Genomic DNA, 14562 nt, shown 5'->3' on the forward strand with positions numbered 1-14562 from the left:
TTTGAAGTCAATGAACCACAACAGACTAAAACCCCAGCGCCACAAAGCAACGTTGGCCCCGACCGAGTCAAAGTCAACAAACAACAGCCGACTAAAACTCTCACACCACAAAATGATGTTGTCCCCGAACAAGTTTTCTTTCTACAACACTTCCCTGAAACCTTTGAGTCACTGAGTTCGAAACAACGCGAAGACCCACAGCTCCTCAATATTATAAATAACATCGAAGATGGAATCGACGTACCGAATTATTTTATAAAAAAGGGTATACTACGTTATCAAAAAAACCCCAGAAATCCGTCTAAAATCGTCGTTCCGACTCAAATGAGGAAAATGTTAATGAAATATTTTCACGACATTTCAATATCAGCTCACCTAGGAATAAAAAAGACTATCGGGCGAATCACACGCGAATTCACATGGGAGAAAATTTTCGACGAGGTTAAGCAATTTGTCAGATCTTGTAGCCTTTGTCAGCTGTCTAAACCAGCTCAAGCGCTAAATATTGGCCTGATGAATTCTAAACCTCCCGAAAGATGCTTTGAACGACTACACATCGATACCTTTGGACCATTAATACGAACCGCAAATGGAAATATGTACGCATTAGTTTGTGTCGATACATTTTCAAAGTTTAGTTGGATTATTCCATTAAAGAAGGCAAACACCAAAACAATCATTGCAGCGCTAAAGGAAAAAATTTTCACTCAACATGGTTTCCCAGAAATAATTGTATCTGACAACGCATCCATTTTTAAGTCAGAAATGTTTAAAAGTTTTTTGTTCAGCTTAGGGATCAAACACATCAATACTTCTGTAGCTAGGCCAAACTCAAATCAGTCAGAAAGAGTCAATCGCAATCTGAAAATAGCGTTAAAGATATTCCATTCGCAAACACAAAAACGCTGGGATGAAAATATCGCATATTTAAACATGGGTTTAAATTCAGCCGTCCACGAAACAACCAAAGCGACGCCTGCGCGAATTTTCTTAGGACGAGAAATTAATCATCCATTGCAATTACAGTGGGACATCGATCAGGAAAACGATACTGACGTTACAGAGGATTGTATCGCAAAAATCATGGATAATATTAAATCAGCCCATCGCAAAAGTAGCGCCAGATATAATAAAAATAGGAATCCATCGCCGTTCCAAGAAAACGATTTGGTATTATATAAAAGGTACATACCAAGTAATAAAGCCAACGAAGTATCGCACAAATTGACTCAAACATGGAAAGGTCCATACGTCGTAACCAATGTGTTAAGTTCAGTAAATGTCAGAATTGAATTAGTCGAGGATCCCAGTATAAATCGAGTAGTTCATGTATGCCAATTGAAAAAATATTATCAGCGGTAGGTGGATCGAATCGTATCGTATTGTTTTGTATGTGTTTAAATGTTTAAATGTGGTAACGTAAGAATCTTTATATTGTATTATATAAATATTGTTGTGAAAAATTGGAGTAACAGTGAGTGATTTCCCTGACAGTGAATAAAAATCAATGATGTGCAACGGTGTAAGTGTGCTGGGCGACTCGCAGGCCAGAAGGATGTGTGAAACATGGACTATAGACGACCCCAGTGTTGATCTCAATGCCAGTGGGACCCGAGGCGGTTGGACAACCACAGACTTAAAATCAGCATTAAGACCCATATTGCCTCATCTCCACAAAACCTGTTTTATTATCTGCTCCATAAATGATATATTCAAGAAAGTACCCCCGAATCAAACCAAATCAAATCTTAAAATCATTACAACCCTCATTAAAGCCAGCAATAGAGACATTATAATTTCGACCATTCCCCCCACCCTCAACAGAAACCCACAACATCAAAACCAAATCAAACAAATCAATGTGTTTATACAATCGTTACATAATCCGCCCAGAGTACGAGTGTTACAATTTCATAAACAATTCCAACCGTTAACTACAATAAAGAAGAATGAATACTTCAAACACACTTATAAAAACGGCAGAAGAGATATTGTCCATCTGTCGAGAGAGGGTTATCGCCTGCTTATCGCATCACTGACAACAATGTTATCGCCGCTCTCTGTCTGACCATTGTTGAGCGCCCGCCCCACCCTCCCCAGCTGACAGCACTACTATCGGACCATTGTTGGGTCACTGTGCTACTGATCCACTAGAGCCAATACACCTGTGCCACTACGCTGCCGACCAACAACAATGTACGAGCCCAGCTGTTCACCACCTCGGACAACACGCTCTGCTGATTACCACATGTGGTAAATCATAGTGTCTATTCTGTGCGCGGGATGCCTTTGTGTGTTTAATGAGGAAATGATCAGTTGGTGTCCTTGTCATAAAATAGATCATTGTAATAGTTTAGTATTGTTGTTACCATTATTTAAATTGTTGTTGCCTGATTGTTGTCGTTATTGTTGATTGTAAATTGTAATTGTGTTCATGTGTATCGTCGTGGTCCACCGGCTAGGCCAAAAATGCTCCGAGGTAGTACGATAGGTTTGACTGTCCTGGGCCGATCACGGATCATTTTTTTCTGCTAGGGGGCATTTTGTACCGATTTTGTTGTAAAAGGCAACAAATCAATACAGGTTAATGCGAAGAACAGTCAGCTGGTTTCAACAATAGATCAGTATAGACCAGAATGCACCACGCACTAAAGACGGAGAGGGGATAAGGTTTAGCCGGGCGGCCATTTGTTTAAATCATTACTCAGTCCTTACCCAAGTCTCATCGTAGCTAGTTCGGTAAAATTGTTTATCGTTCGTGGAAATTAAATTCATTTCGCGGCGTTTGGTCGGCCAATCTTAAATTTCCTTAAAGTCGTTCAGCCTATATCCCTAAGGGATATAATTGCCTCGCGATCGGAAATTAGAATCAGTGTTTTTGTCAAAAAGTGCAAAAGTTCGTTACCGGCCAAACGCAGTCCGCCATTTGAAAATTTCTCAAACGATTCACGAGTTCAATTGATCGCGTGTTGTAGTATACCGGCTAGTTACGTTTTCCCATCCTTTCCCCTTTGTGTTATATTTGTGGACGTCCAAACTGTAAGTAATTTTGTGTATTTATTTGTTAAATTGAGATTTTCAGTGAGTCGCACTTTGGTAAATTTTCCTGTCTTGTTTTGTCAATTCATGTAGAATAAGCACATGTTCATAGGTTCGATCACAATTTGTTGATTTTTAAATCCATTCATATTGTTGCAATCCGCTTTATTTATTAGACTGTGATATTTCTATAGTATTAAGAATAAATATATGAAAATGTTTTTATAGGGTAATTCAGAGTTGCTTTGTAATATTTTTATATAGTATTTGAATTTTGCACAGAGTCATTATTAAAAGTACAATTCGTTACAGAGTGTCACAATCAGCATTTTAATTTGGGGGAATCATTTAATATCAAAGGAGGGATTAGGTTGCTGGTTCGGCTGAATCGGGAAGTGTTATCGGAGGCTGTGCCAGTTTGCATATAGACGAACCGCCAAAGTGCCAAATTAGCTATAAAACAATAAGCAACGTTCCAGTAAATATTATTACGATTAAACGCAATACTGTTTAATCAGTTGACCTTCGAGAATCGACCTTCATATTTACATCGTTGGCCAACGAACAGGACTTGTTTGGCACTGGTCGTCTCAAATTAAATTAAATACCACTCCTCCGTTGACACCTTCGAGATCGGTGTGAAACCGCGCCAAATATTCCCCTTTGAATAAATCCGTTCAACATTCTCAGACAGATCAATTCCGTCTGATTGTGTCACTCAAGGTCATATTTTTATATTGCACCACACAATCAGAAACTGTCAAACTGGAATCATTGTAAATCTTAAATAATGCTTAATAAATCAACTTGTACTCACTTTTAGTTCTCAATAACCTGGTAGTTCTTTATTATATGCTATAGTATCAAATTGGTAAACAAAAGGTAATTCAGTAAATAATAGGCCACTACAAAAGATTCACCTTTTAAGTGCAACACTAAACACTAGTGTAGTAGTGAGCAAGTAAATTCGGTGTAGAATTAAGACTGGTAAATTGCTCTCATTAAAGGTATTACTTTTTTGGAAGAACTACAAACAGTGCCAAGGGCGTCCCCTAAGGACCTTTTGGGAATATTTATATTTTGCAGGGCCCACTCATATTTTTTCAATAACATCAAGCTTCCACTGCCAAAAAGCTCTGTCTGATATTTTTATTTTCTGGAGTTCTTCCAACCCAGGGGCAACCAACATTTGTAAAGATTCATTTGAGAGCATTGCAAGGAGCAAATATATTTAAATACAATATTTAAATATATAAAAGTAGTAGGAGGGAGTTGTTTTTATTTTTCTTTACAAATCTCAAAAAGATACATATTTCGATAAAAACATCACATTATGGTGACAAGTATTATCGATGATACAGCACACTTCATTTAGTGCAATCCCAATAAGTGTGCAGATGTATATTATAACCTATTTTATTTTACGACTCTTAAACTATCCTGTAATTACGTATTCCATCCCACAGGCATGGCAAATATCCCGTTTTTTGGACAGAAATCCCTCAAGTGAAAGCTCTGGGAGGAAATCTGATCCGAACTTTAACAGGTCAAGGTTGTTCCGTCGCTTAGTCAACTCTAGTGGTTTTTGCTCCCCCGCGATTCTTGATTCCTTTCTAAAGCGTTGCTTTTGGCGGGAAAGTTCATCGTGTAACACGACCTTTAAAGGGCGAGTTGATTTTATACTAAATTAAAAATTTCGAAAGACTATTGCTTCTAGGGTTATGGATAACTGTTATTAATATAATATCAATTCATATTAATTATTAACTGCATTTTATCGTTACATAGTTTATAAATATGAATGAATATCACATACACTTTATAATAACAATTATAATCATTTTATGAATTATGGGACCATGAGAACAGGGTTATATGGGGTAAAAATCGGTGAATTTTTCCTTCAAAACATAAAATTTCACTTTAGACAATTTTTAAGAGCTTTAAAAAACAAATAATTTAGTGTAGGCGTTTTTTTGTACGGTTATTGGCCACGGAGGAAATTCAAAAGTTGCAAATTTAAAATTTCCATGTTATTATTTTCGAGAAAAAAAAATGTTGTTTGCTTGTTTATGAAAATATTTTGATGAAACCTGGCAAATTTATTTATTTGATACTAAGTTACTAACATTTTACAAAAAAAAAAAAAAAAAAAAAAAAACTCTTTATAAGCTTCCCCGTAGTAGCAAACCTAGGTACTCGTTAAAACTAATGTTATTTAAATAGATTTAATTTAAATTCAATTCAGGCAAATGGAAATTCGCTTAGTCTACAGGTTTGCTGCGGCGGGGGTATTTATACATATAGCAAAACAATAATTGTTTTGCTATTGTTACTAACACACTTAGTATTAATGCACTTAGATTCAAAAAGATCTTTCACTAAAAACACACTTTCTTAGTTTCCTTGCAACAGCAAACCTAGGGACTCGTTAAACCTAATGCTATTAAAATAGATTTGAAAATCAATTCAGACATATGGAAATTAGCTTAGTAGTCAGGTTTGCTGCGGCGGGGGTATTTTGATTTTCTGTTTATATATCCTATTTCGTTGTTATTTGGTCACCAACATAGCAGCCCATAAGGCCCATGTAAATACAGTGTTTTCATAAAATAATGGTGGGGTTTAGTTATGAAATAAAAAGAAAAAGAGATAAGATAGGAAAACATTATTTATTTTGTTGGATTCCTAACATCAAAAAGATTTTGTACATAGCTAATAAGCTTCAACATGACAATTATTTCTTGCTGTACAGACGTCCAGACAATGATCCATTTCAGCCCACTCGTGCAAATTTCTCTTGTTACAATGGAGACTGCATCTCTGGTTCTTTCTAGTAGATGGGCTAAGTTTCGATTTTTTTAGAATAAGCTATGTTTTTGATATCCGAAATTGCCGTTATTCTAGAGTTCTTGACTTAAGTTCACTTAGTTACACACTTAGCCTTTTCTTGACGGAAAACATTTTTATAAGAAAATACAACTTGAAGTTTATTTAAAAGAATAAGTAGGTTTTCGATTAGCACAAAAATCGACACGACGTTCCAAATAATGTAAACAAAACTGTTTGAGCTACCGGATGCAGGGGTATCGATATGAAATATTTAATTTGTCTCATAAACATTTTACAGACAGTTAAAACCCCACCATTATTTTATAAAAATACTGTAATTTTTAATTTATTTTTTGTGCTTATTTTTGAACCTATTTTAATTTATAAAGGAATTCTGCACATCTACAGGCAAATATCTTTCCAACACTATGCGTAGAAGATTTTTCCTGCGGTGCACACGAGCTGAGAACAAAATGTTTTAAAGAAACGTACTTTCCTATTAATATAATAAAATCATCTGTCATTACACGTTATATCAGTTTTCATAAAGCTCTATGAAAATGTTATGAAAATTCAATTAATTTTTGTTTTTGATATTTTATGGATGACAATAATAGCTTTACTGTTCGAGGAAAGAGTGGTTTATACATGTTATACACTATTAAAAAGCAAAATCAGCGTAGTTCACGTACACTGTTTACTAACCATGTGTAGCCAAGGTCATGAGTATATGATCTTGGTTATACAGTACTATTACTTGTATATATCCTGTTTAATCAACGAAGAGTTTATTTGACCTTTGGATTTACGAATTATAAATAACTGGGTTTAGGGAGACTAGGGTTAATTGTTCTTTAGTACTACAAAAATCATCATGGTTGATTTGATGAACTATGTTGGAAATCCTTTAGCTAATTTCAAAGCCATTGATATCAGAAAATAAATATAGCTTTACAATCGATAGACAAAATTGTAAATTTTGTACCAATTTTGAATTGCCAAATTTTCAGAATTTATATTTATAACCTGTAGCAAAGCACGTGTAAATCTATTTGTTAGTAAAATTAATATTTTGTTAAAATATGTGTCAGCAAAATAGCCAAAACGCCATGGTGCAATCAACGATATACAACACTCCGACGATATACAGGAGTGTTACGTATATCGTTGGGTGCAACAGGCATGTCATTGAGCACGCAATGACAAAACCCAAACCACACCCAAGAATGAATTTTGTAAACCCTATTTTTGACCTTCTGAGATAGGCTAGACACGGAGTAGTTTATTTAAAGGTCGTATTCGTTAGCAAAGATTAGCACGTGTGTAATGTTCTGTTAATCACTGCGAACTGAAACTACGTTGTCAAAGTTTGGGTTGTATTTGAGAAGTAAAATTTGTTTTGAGAATTTTCCGATTAGTTATCGCAGACCTAGATCAGGAATCGCTCCTTTGCCATCGTAAGGTCTTTAAAATCGTATAATACTAACTTAATTATTAATACTTTAAAATTATCGAGTTGTAAGCACGATAGCTCTTGTAAATAGTTTATGCGTTGATAATATTTGGACCAAACGTGTGAAGTGACTACCTTCTATATCTATATATAAATAGGCTAGCATGTTTCTTGAAAAATTTTGTTCTTAGCTCTTGTGCATTGCAGGGAAAGTTTACGCATACTGTTAAAAAGATATTTTCCTGTAGATGTACAGAATCCCTTTATAAACTAAAATGCTAAAAATACGCACAAAATTTAATTAAAAATATAAACAGACATTAAGACACGAGTCCAGCAAAGTATTTGTGTGTTTGGTGAATATAAGCTGCATTTTAGTTGTATTGTTGCTTAAAAAAACACACACACATTTTACCACAGAGCTTGTCCCAGCGTGCTCTTATTATTAGCATTACCTTTTATTATTAGCATATTTAGTATATAATATATACTAAAAATGTAAAGGTAATGGTAAATATAATAAATAGGTGTTATATACTATCGCTCGAATATATAACGCGAACACAGCATGTCAAACATGTCTGACGTCAAATGTTGACCTTGAATTACCTTTGACCTTGCATGGTTAACATGTCCATGTATACGTGCGTGTGTGTGTGTATGTGTGAGGTGAAGCGTGATATGTCCATCATAAGATATTTACCGAGTAAAACCTTGGTTACGAAACTAGTTAATAATTACTCTTCCTGGCTTGATGGTAGAACGTAAATCCATACTTAAGAATAAATTCTGAAATATTTTATTGATCCTGATTAATTAATTAGGTAGTTCTTGCAAGGAAGCTGAAAAATCCATAACCCATAATTTTGACATTGTTCTTATATTAGTATTTCTGATTCGTTTCTAAGAAGTTTTATAGAGAAGTTTGACTTTAAACTAACTAAAATTCGAAGAGAAATAAATTTCTATTAGTGTAGATCAATGAAAATACCCATAAATCAGCTTAATTTGTACAGTAATGTTGTAAAATATACATATACATCATGAAGAGGTTGATTTGATGCTGAAAATAAGGTGTCTAAAAATTCACCTACCATCCAACTTTGCTGTGAGAAGGGCATTTGTTTTCTCAATAGTAAAACAAAACATGTATTTAAGTTTGATGAATTGTTTGTTAGAGAGAATTTCGTAAATAAAAAAGTAATTCAAGTTAATCACATTTAAAACCCATTTAATAATCGTTTATTAAATCAAAAGTCGTATTTATAACAAGGTTCACCCCTTATTAAACAGTTGGTTAGAATATAACCTCTTGGGCACTTTTGCCATAAAACAGCATTGCTTCTCCTTACCGACATGTGTGTCCCAAAGATAAGAAATGTTATGTTACATTTTGGTCGATAAATGGCCAATACTTCGTTCCATTAGCCCCAAAATAAATCAATGTTATCCTCGACCTAATTTTGTCTCAAAGCGACACGATCCTAAATGTATCGGAGGCATTAGGATTATTAGATCTGGGGTTGTGTGGCACACTAATGGTTTTGAGGTTATATAACATATAATGCCTGTTTGATTGTGATCGGAGATATAATTGTGGAGTACGGATTAAGTTTGTTGATTTCTTACGTAACTTAGCCATAGCTTTTAGGAAAATGTGTTAAACACTATATTTTGTTGAGTAAAAGCAGTTATATTAAACAATTAAACATAGGCTACCCCCAAATCGATCTATCATCCTACGAATAAGTTTTTTTTTCTCTAAACAACAATTTATTTACAACCTGTTCATTTAAAACTTATAAAACTAATATTTTTGATCAAAATGTGGCTTGAGTAAATTGTAGGCTACTTCCGTCTGTTAATAATTACGATGAAAAAATCTGTTCTGACCGATCTAGTTAAACACGTTTTGGCAGATAAGACATAGATTCTCTTTAGTCTGAATGCCACTTGATTGCTTATAAGTTCGTACAATTTTCCAATTTTACTTGATTTATTTTCATGAGTTTTGTAAATTCTTACCTAATGATGTTAAGCTATTTAGTAGTGTTTTGATGGAGCCTTTGATTTCAATGACATCATAGTGCCTCTTGTATTAGTATTTTTAGTGGATTTGAAACTGTTGGACAATTTAACAACAGGTAAATAGTTTGTTTTTTTTTCAGTGACCTAACCTAATTTAATCGCCAAGCAACTAGCAAATAAAAATAAAGTGAAAACTATCTTCCGACGTTAATTTCCCTGCGTTGGCAAGCTAAGGTATTTTAGAGTGGTCAGAGGCAATATAAATTAATTTTAACTCGTCTTGTGGTAACAACACAATATAGAAAAAGTCTCAACGCAAAAAATAACACTATAGATAGAAACACACTGAGGATGCTAAAAAAAATTGAAAATGTTGTCCCAAGTATTATATATTGCCCGAGTCTTAATCAGACGTATTTAGTCATACTCGGACATTAGCATCACCGGTTCAAATTTGACCTTAGTCTTGCACGAAACGGCCTCCAGTTGGGTTAAGGTCATCAATTTCCGGCCCAGAATCGATTTCCGTCGCTAATTTACCATGGAAATCACAGTCTCGTGTATTCGCGTATGAACGCTTCACTTGCGGAAATGACGTAATGTAATTGTTGACTCGAGTGTGATTGGTGTTTTATGTTTCAGTGCTATTTTTGCACTGATTGTGACTCGCTAATAGTTTATTCATGTTTTCACTTTCCCGTATTTGTTTTACCTTCTTGCACTTGTTTTTAGTTACTTTGTCGTGACCCAGAGTTTCAACGTAGTAACACAAAGTGTTGAGCTCATGATAGCTAGTTGAGTTGGTATAATTGTGGATATTTATAGGCATGCACTGTGGATGCGATACTCCCTGGTGTGGATAAACGTCCGCACGAGTGAGTACAGTACTACGACTACCCGCAGTGCTATCCTGATAATTAGACCAATTTGTATATACCAAAGGCAAAAATGTGGTTCGGATTCCACTATAAACTGTAGTTCCCTTAGTTGTCATTAGCTGTATGGGCTCGTCATCGGATGGCTGTGCCTAAGGAATTTGTCGGCCTTAGTCACTAACAAGACTACAAGATCGGGCCACTAATCCTACACTCATCTCCATTCATAATTGGCTTAAAATACCTACTTTGTATGGTCACCATTTCATTGAGAAGTATTAAAAGTATTAAAGTATTAAGCATACTAACTGAGCTAGAGATAAATTACTGGTGGTAGCACTGAATGGGATATCTGCGAGATGTTGGCCGCCCTTTTACTAAGGGAAAAAATACATCGTAATTAGTACAATTGAAATAGGGGATTGCGCATACATAAACGAGCCAATAAACTGATTTCCCAAGTTTGTTGTACCGACATAAACAATTGTACAGCTTCATAATATCTCGCATAGTCGCAGTGCCGGTGCTACCTCCAGGTTTTTCTAGCTCAGTGGGTATACATAGAAATAAATTGGCTATACAGATCATAGTTCAAAAATATACTCCTAAATCAGCACTGCTATTTCTTAATGTTTTTAAAACAACAGCTTGTTAATAGACCGTTGTTGTAAACATAACCATTTACTGTAGAATTATTCACAGCTTACGTGGACATTCTATCCCCGTGTTAGTATTAACTATTTTTAGAATAAAAATCGACGTGGTTTATTGAGTTGGGATATTGACAGGGTGATAATATAATTTGTTTTAATTCAATACACTAACATTTTAGCCAAGAAAACTTTCTAACGAATTATTGTAAGCTTTATCTTATTTTACGTCTCATCAACTATCTCAGTTGCTCAACTATAAAAAGAGGATAATGTGTAGATATACCCCATAGAAAATCAATTATGGCCCCACCTTTATTGAACACCCAGTATAATATGGTTGTTTTCATATCACTCAATTCATCATTTGGTCATTTGGTTAGAAATATTTATCCATCTACTGTAAGATTTTACATAGCCTATATTTTTTAGCTAAATTCCATATACCGGTAACGTACGGAGGTCACACAAGGTTCATCATTATTCTCGAACTGGCTACGACTTTATCATTAGTACGGAATATTTTGTTTCTCATTTGATGGTAAATTTCAATAAATTTGAATGGAATTGAAAATACGAACTGCTTTTGCTCGTTGCCTCGGGGTATTCGGATGCTCTGCGTGTTACTTTGGCGAAGGCCGAGGAACTGTTGCCAAATAAGGAAGTGATCTGCTTCTGACCTAGTCAAGGATTAAGGATTCGGACTTCATTCGGGATCGCAGGGTTATCACGCTCTAATCCCTAGTTTAGCCGTGCTATCATTTTGATTTCTAAAAATAGGCCTATATTCACTTCTACTCCCTAATGGCAAAAAAATAAGTAATGTATAGTATTTGCTCTATCCATCCAATATAAAACACTACTAACATAATAACATCAGCATTTTAACTATTATTTTCTACAAACTTAGTACTGTATAGTATTTGGATAATTTAATAAGAAGCTAAAAATACCATCAACGACGCAGTTCAACTTTTTATGGGGCCAGAAAATAGTCTTCCACAGTCAAAAGTCAAGGGGTTTGGGGAGATGACCATATTTTTGAACTTTAAAATATACTTTTCTTACAGTCAGCTGACAAAGTGCTTGTTCTGATTATAGTACAGAAAGCCTTACTTTGGCGCACAGTTTTTACTTTGGCGCACACCAGTATTCCAACCAAACAACACAATACAGCGTGCTTTTATTATGCACGTAATCCGTGTACGCTTAAAAATAAGTTGGCAACAATTAAAGATAATACGACTACGATCAGCTGGTGCAGCGTTTCTCATTTCGTTCAATGTTTGGATTTAACCTAACCTAAAAACGTGTTGTACAGTGTTTGAAAGACTAATTATTTATACTAGAGGTCGTCCAGTGGTCGAAACTCGACCAAAAATATGCAATCAACCATAAATATGGTTGGATATTGACCAAAATATGGTTTTACTCACACCACACTGTGAGTAAAACATGTGATTGGAGTTTCTACCATTTGTTTTTATTTTCTGTTTATATTTCGTTGTTATTTCGTCACCAGCATGGCTACCCATAAGATCCATGTGATTTTTTTCAAAATTTTAAATTCATTTTCTGAACTTATTTTTGAGCCTATTTTAATTTATAAAGGCATTCTGCACGTCTACAGGAAAATATCTTTCGAACAGTACGCGTAGATTTTCCCCGCGATGCACACGAGCTGAGAAAAAAGGTTTGAAAGAAACATGCTTGTCTATTCATATATAGATGATTTTTATAGTAACTGTAGGAAAAATATAATGTGTAACACGATTGCAAAATGTCTTTGCCCACTAGTTACACAAATAACTATTCCGACGCTTCGAATGCGTTGTGAAAACTTATCTTCAACAGTTCAAATGTTCCCAATTATGAATACTTCTTATGTAACAATTTTCATGTGCCACTTTTTGTAACATAACATTTTTTCAATTCGATGAAATGATTACACTATTGAGAACATGATATTGTACAAAGAAACTCACCATTGATAAGTAATAGACATATATTTTCCCGCTAGAGAGGTTTTGACTAAATATATTTTTATACAATATTAAACTTACGCTATATACATTTCAATCCCACTTCTATATCATAAACAGTGTGTTTTAGTTTATGTACTTTTTTGTCCTAAATCAGGTATCACAGATTTCGTAATTGTGCTCGTATGATGATTTAATTGTGTGTGATTGAAAACAAATTGTAAATTTAACGGTTTTTTATACGGTTGTTTCAGATGGGTCTTTGCTAGCATTATGGAGGCTGACATCAAGAAAACATTCGAATCTTACGATGAAATTGAGGTAAATACCATAGATGAAGTAATTATATTACTTCATCTATGTAAATACTCTTAAATGTTTCGTATTAAATCCACACTTGAACTATGAGGCCTTTACTATTATTGAGGCATACAAATTTGTTAACATTGGGGTTCGATCTTGGTTGTTTCAAGATCTCAATGGAAAACCATGAAGTTGACATTGCGACAAATTCATACGTAGGCTATTGCGGTTGGTGTTAGAATCCGTATGTATATTCGGAGCCAATCTACTCCAACAGCCATTTTCCTTAAGGCACTTTGCCTATCAAAGGAAAACCTCATCAATGGAAGTTTTCGTCACACTGTCGATTTGGACCGAATACTAGAATGGTGCAAAAAGTAATTGGTTCTTCTGCCAGGGCTAAAGATGAATGAATAATTGAACTGTTCCACTTAGGTCCAGCTAAGGGTTGGAATTGCCCTTCGACACACTGGTGAACAACACCCGGCTTACAACACGGACCCACTATTTTTCTACCACTGGCTATCCAGGACTGTAGTAGGTTTTAACTCTTTCCAGGTGATCTCGGAGACCAAGGAGATTCCCCAGGATGAAGTGTCAGACAGCGCCGCGTCCAGCAGCGACTCCCTGTGTTCCCGAAGGACGCCGTCGGTGACGGTGGTTCGCCCCGAGGACAGTCCTTCGCTCAGCCCGCAGGACCAGGAGAGTCCCTCGCTGCCTCCCATCAGTCCACTCTTCAAGATGTTCGAGACAGACGTGTGTGGAACTCCTGCCAAGGGTCCGCGGTACAAGCTGATAACCGAGGGCGACCTTCAGGTGAATTGAGTGTTTGAATGTAATTTTGTGATAGTAGCAAAGATGAAGTAATCTATGATAGTAGCTTGATAATGTGGGTCGTGCATGAAAATCAGGTTCATAACTCAGGATGACTTTTAGGTGCGTTTTGATTTCAATGTAAATTTGCGATAGAAACATTATAATATGCCGATAGTGATGGTAAAATTGAGAGTAGGATTTGAGAGAGAGGACTCCGATTTGCCTCCTGGGATGAGATTACGTGAGACAATCGTCGGTATGATTCCCAAATCCCGAAGAGTTCACACGATGTTTGCTTCCGGTTCTCTACTTCTGTACTGAGTGTTGTAAGATTATGAAAGGAGCATGCTAATTTAGATTCACATATTCAAGTTTGGGGTGGAGTAAGGGAATGCCGAACTGTGCTGTGAATTTAATATCGAATTGAGCTGGAGTGGTTCCATAAGAAAATATAGAACTTTTTAGTTTCTATAAAGAGAATACCTGTAATTAGAAGAGCATTATGGTTAGGTTTACGTTACTAAGTCCAAACATCTTGATACATTGACACAACTGCAATCTGACGCAATATTTTGTAAGTTTTT

General features: G+C 35.4%; 1 protein-coding gene across 1 annotated transcript in view; it reads left to right on the forward strand.

Annotated features, from left to right (window-relative positions):
• The window catches only part of LOC128996981 (C-Maf-inducing protein-like), a 100207-nt gene that overhangs the window by 12304 nt on the left and 73341 nt on the right, over positions 1–14562 (forward strand). The window contains exons 2-3 of the mRNA XM_054422552.1: positions 13114–13180; positions 13721–13978. Coding sequence (XP_054278527.1) covers positions 13133–13180; positions 13721–13978 — 306 coding nt within the window. The 5' untranslated portion in view covers positions 13114–13132. The remainder of the gene's footprint in view (positions 1–13113; positions 13181–13720; positions 13979–14562) is intronic.

The sequence above is a fragment of the Macrosteles quadrilineatus genome, unplaced genomic scaffold, assembly GCF_028750875.1.
Source record: "Macrosteles quadrilineatus isolate MER2022 unplaced genomic scaffold, UCM_ALF_1.0 Scaffold_6__1_contigs__length_79288215, whole genome shotgun sequence".
Taxonomy (NCBI): domain Eukaryota; kingdom Metazoa; phylum Arthropoda; class Insecta; order Hemiptera; family Cicadellidae; genus Macrosteles; species Macrosteles quadrilineatus.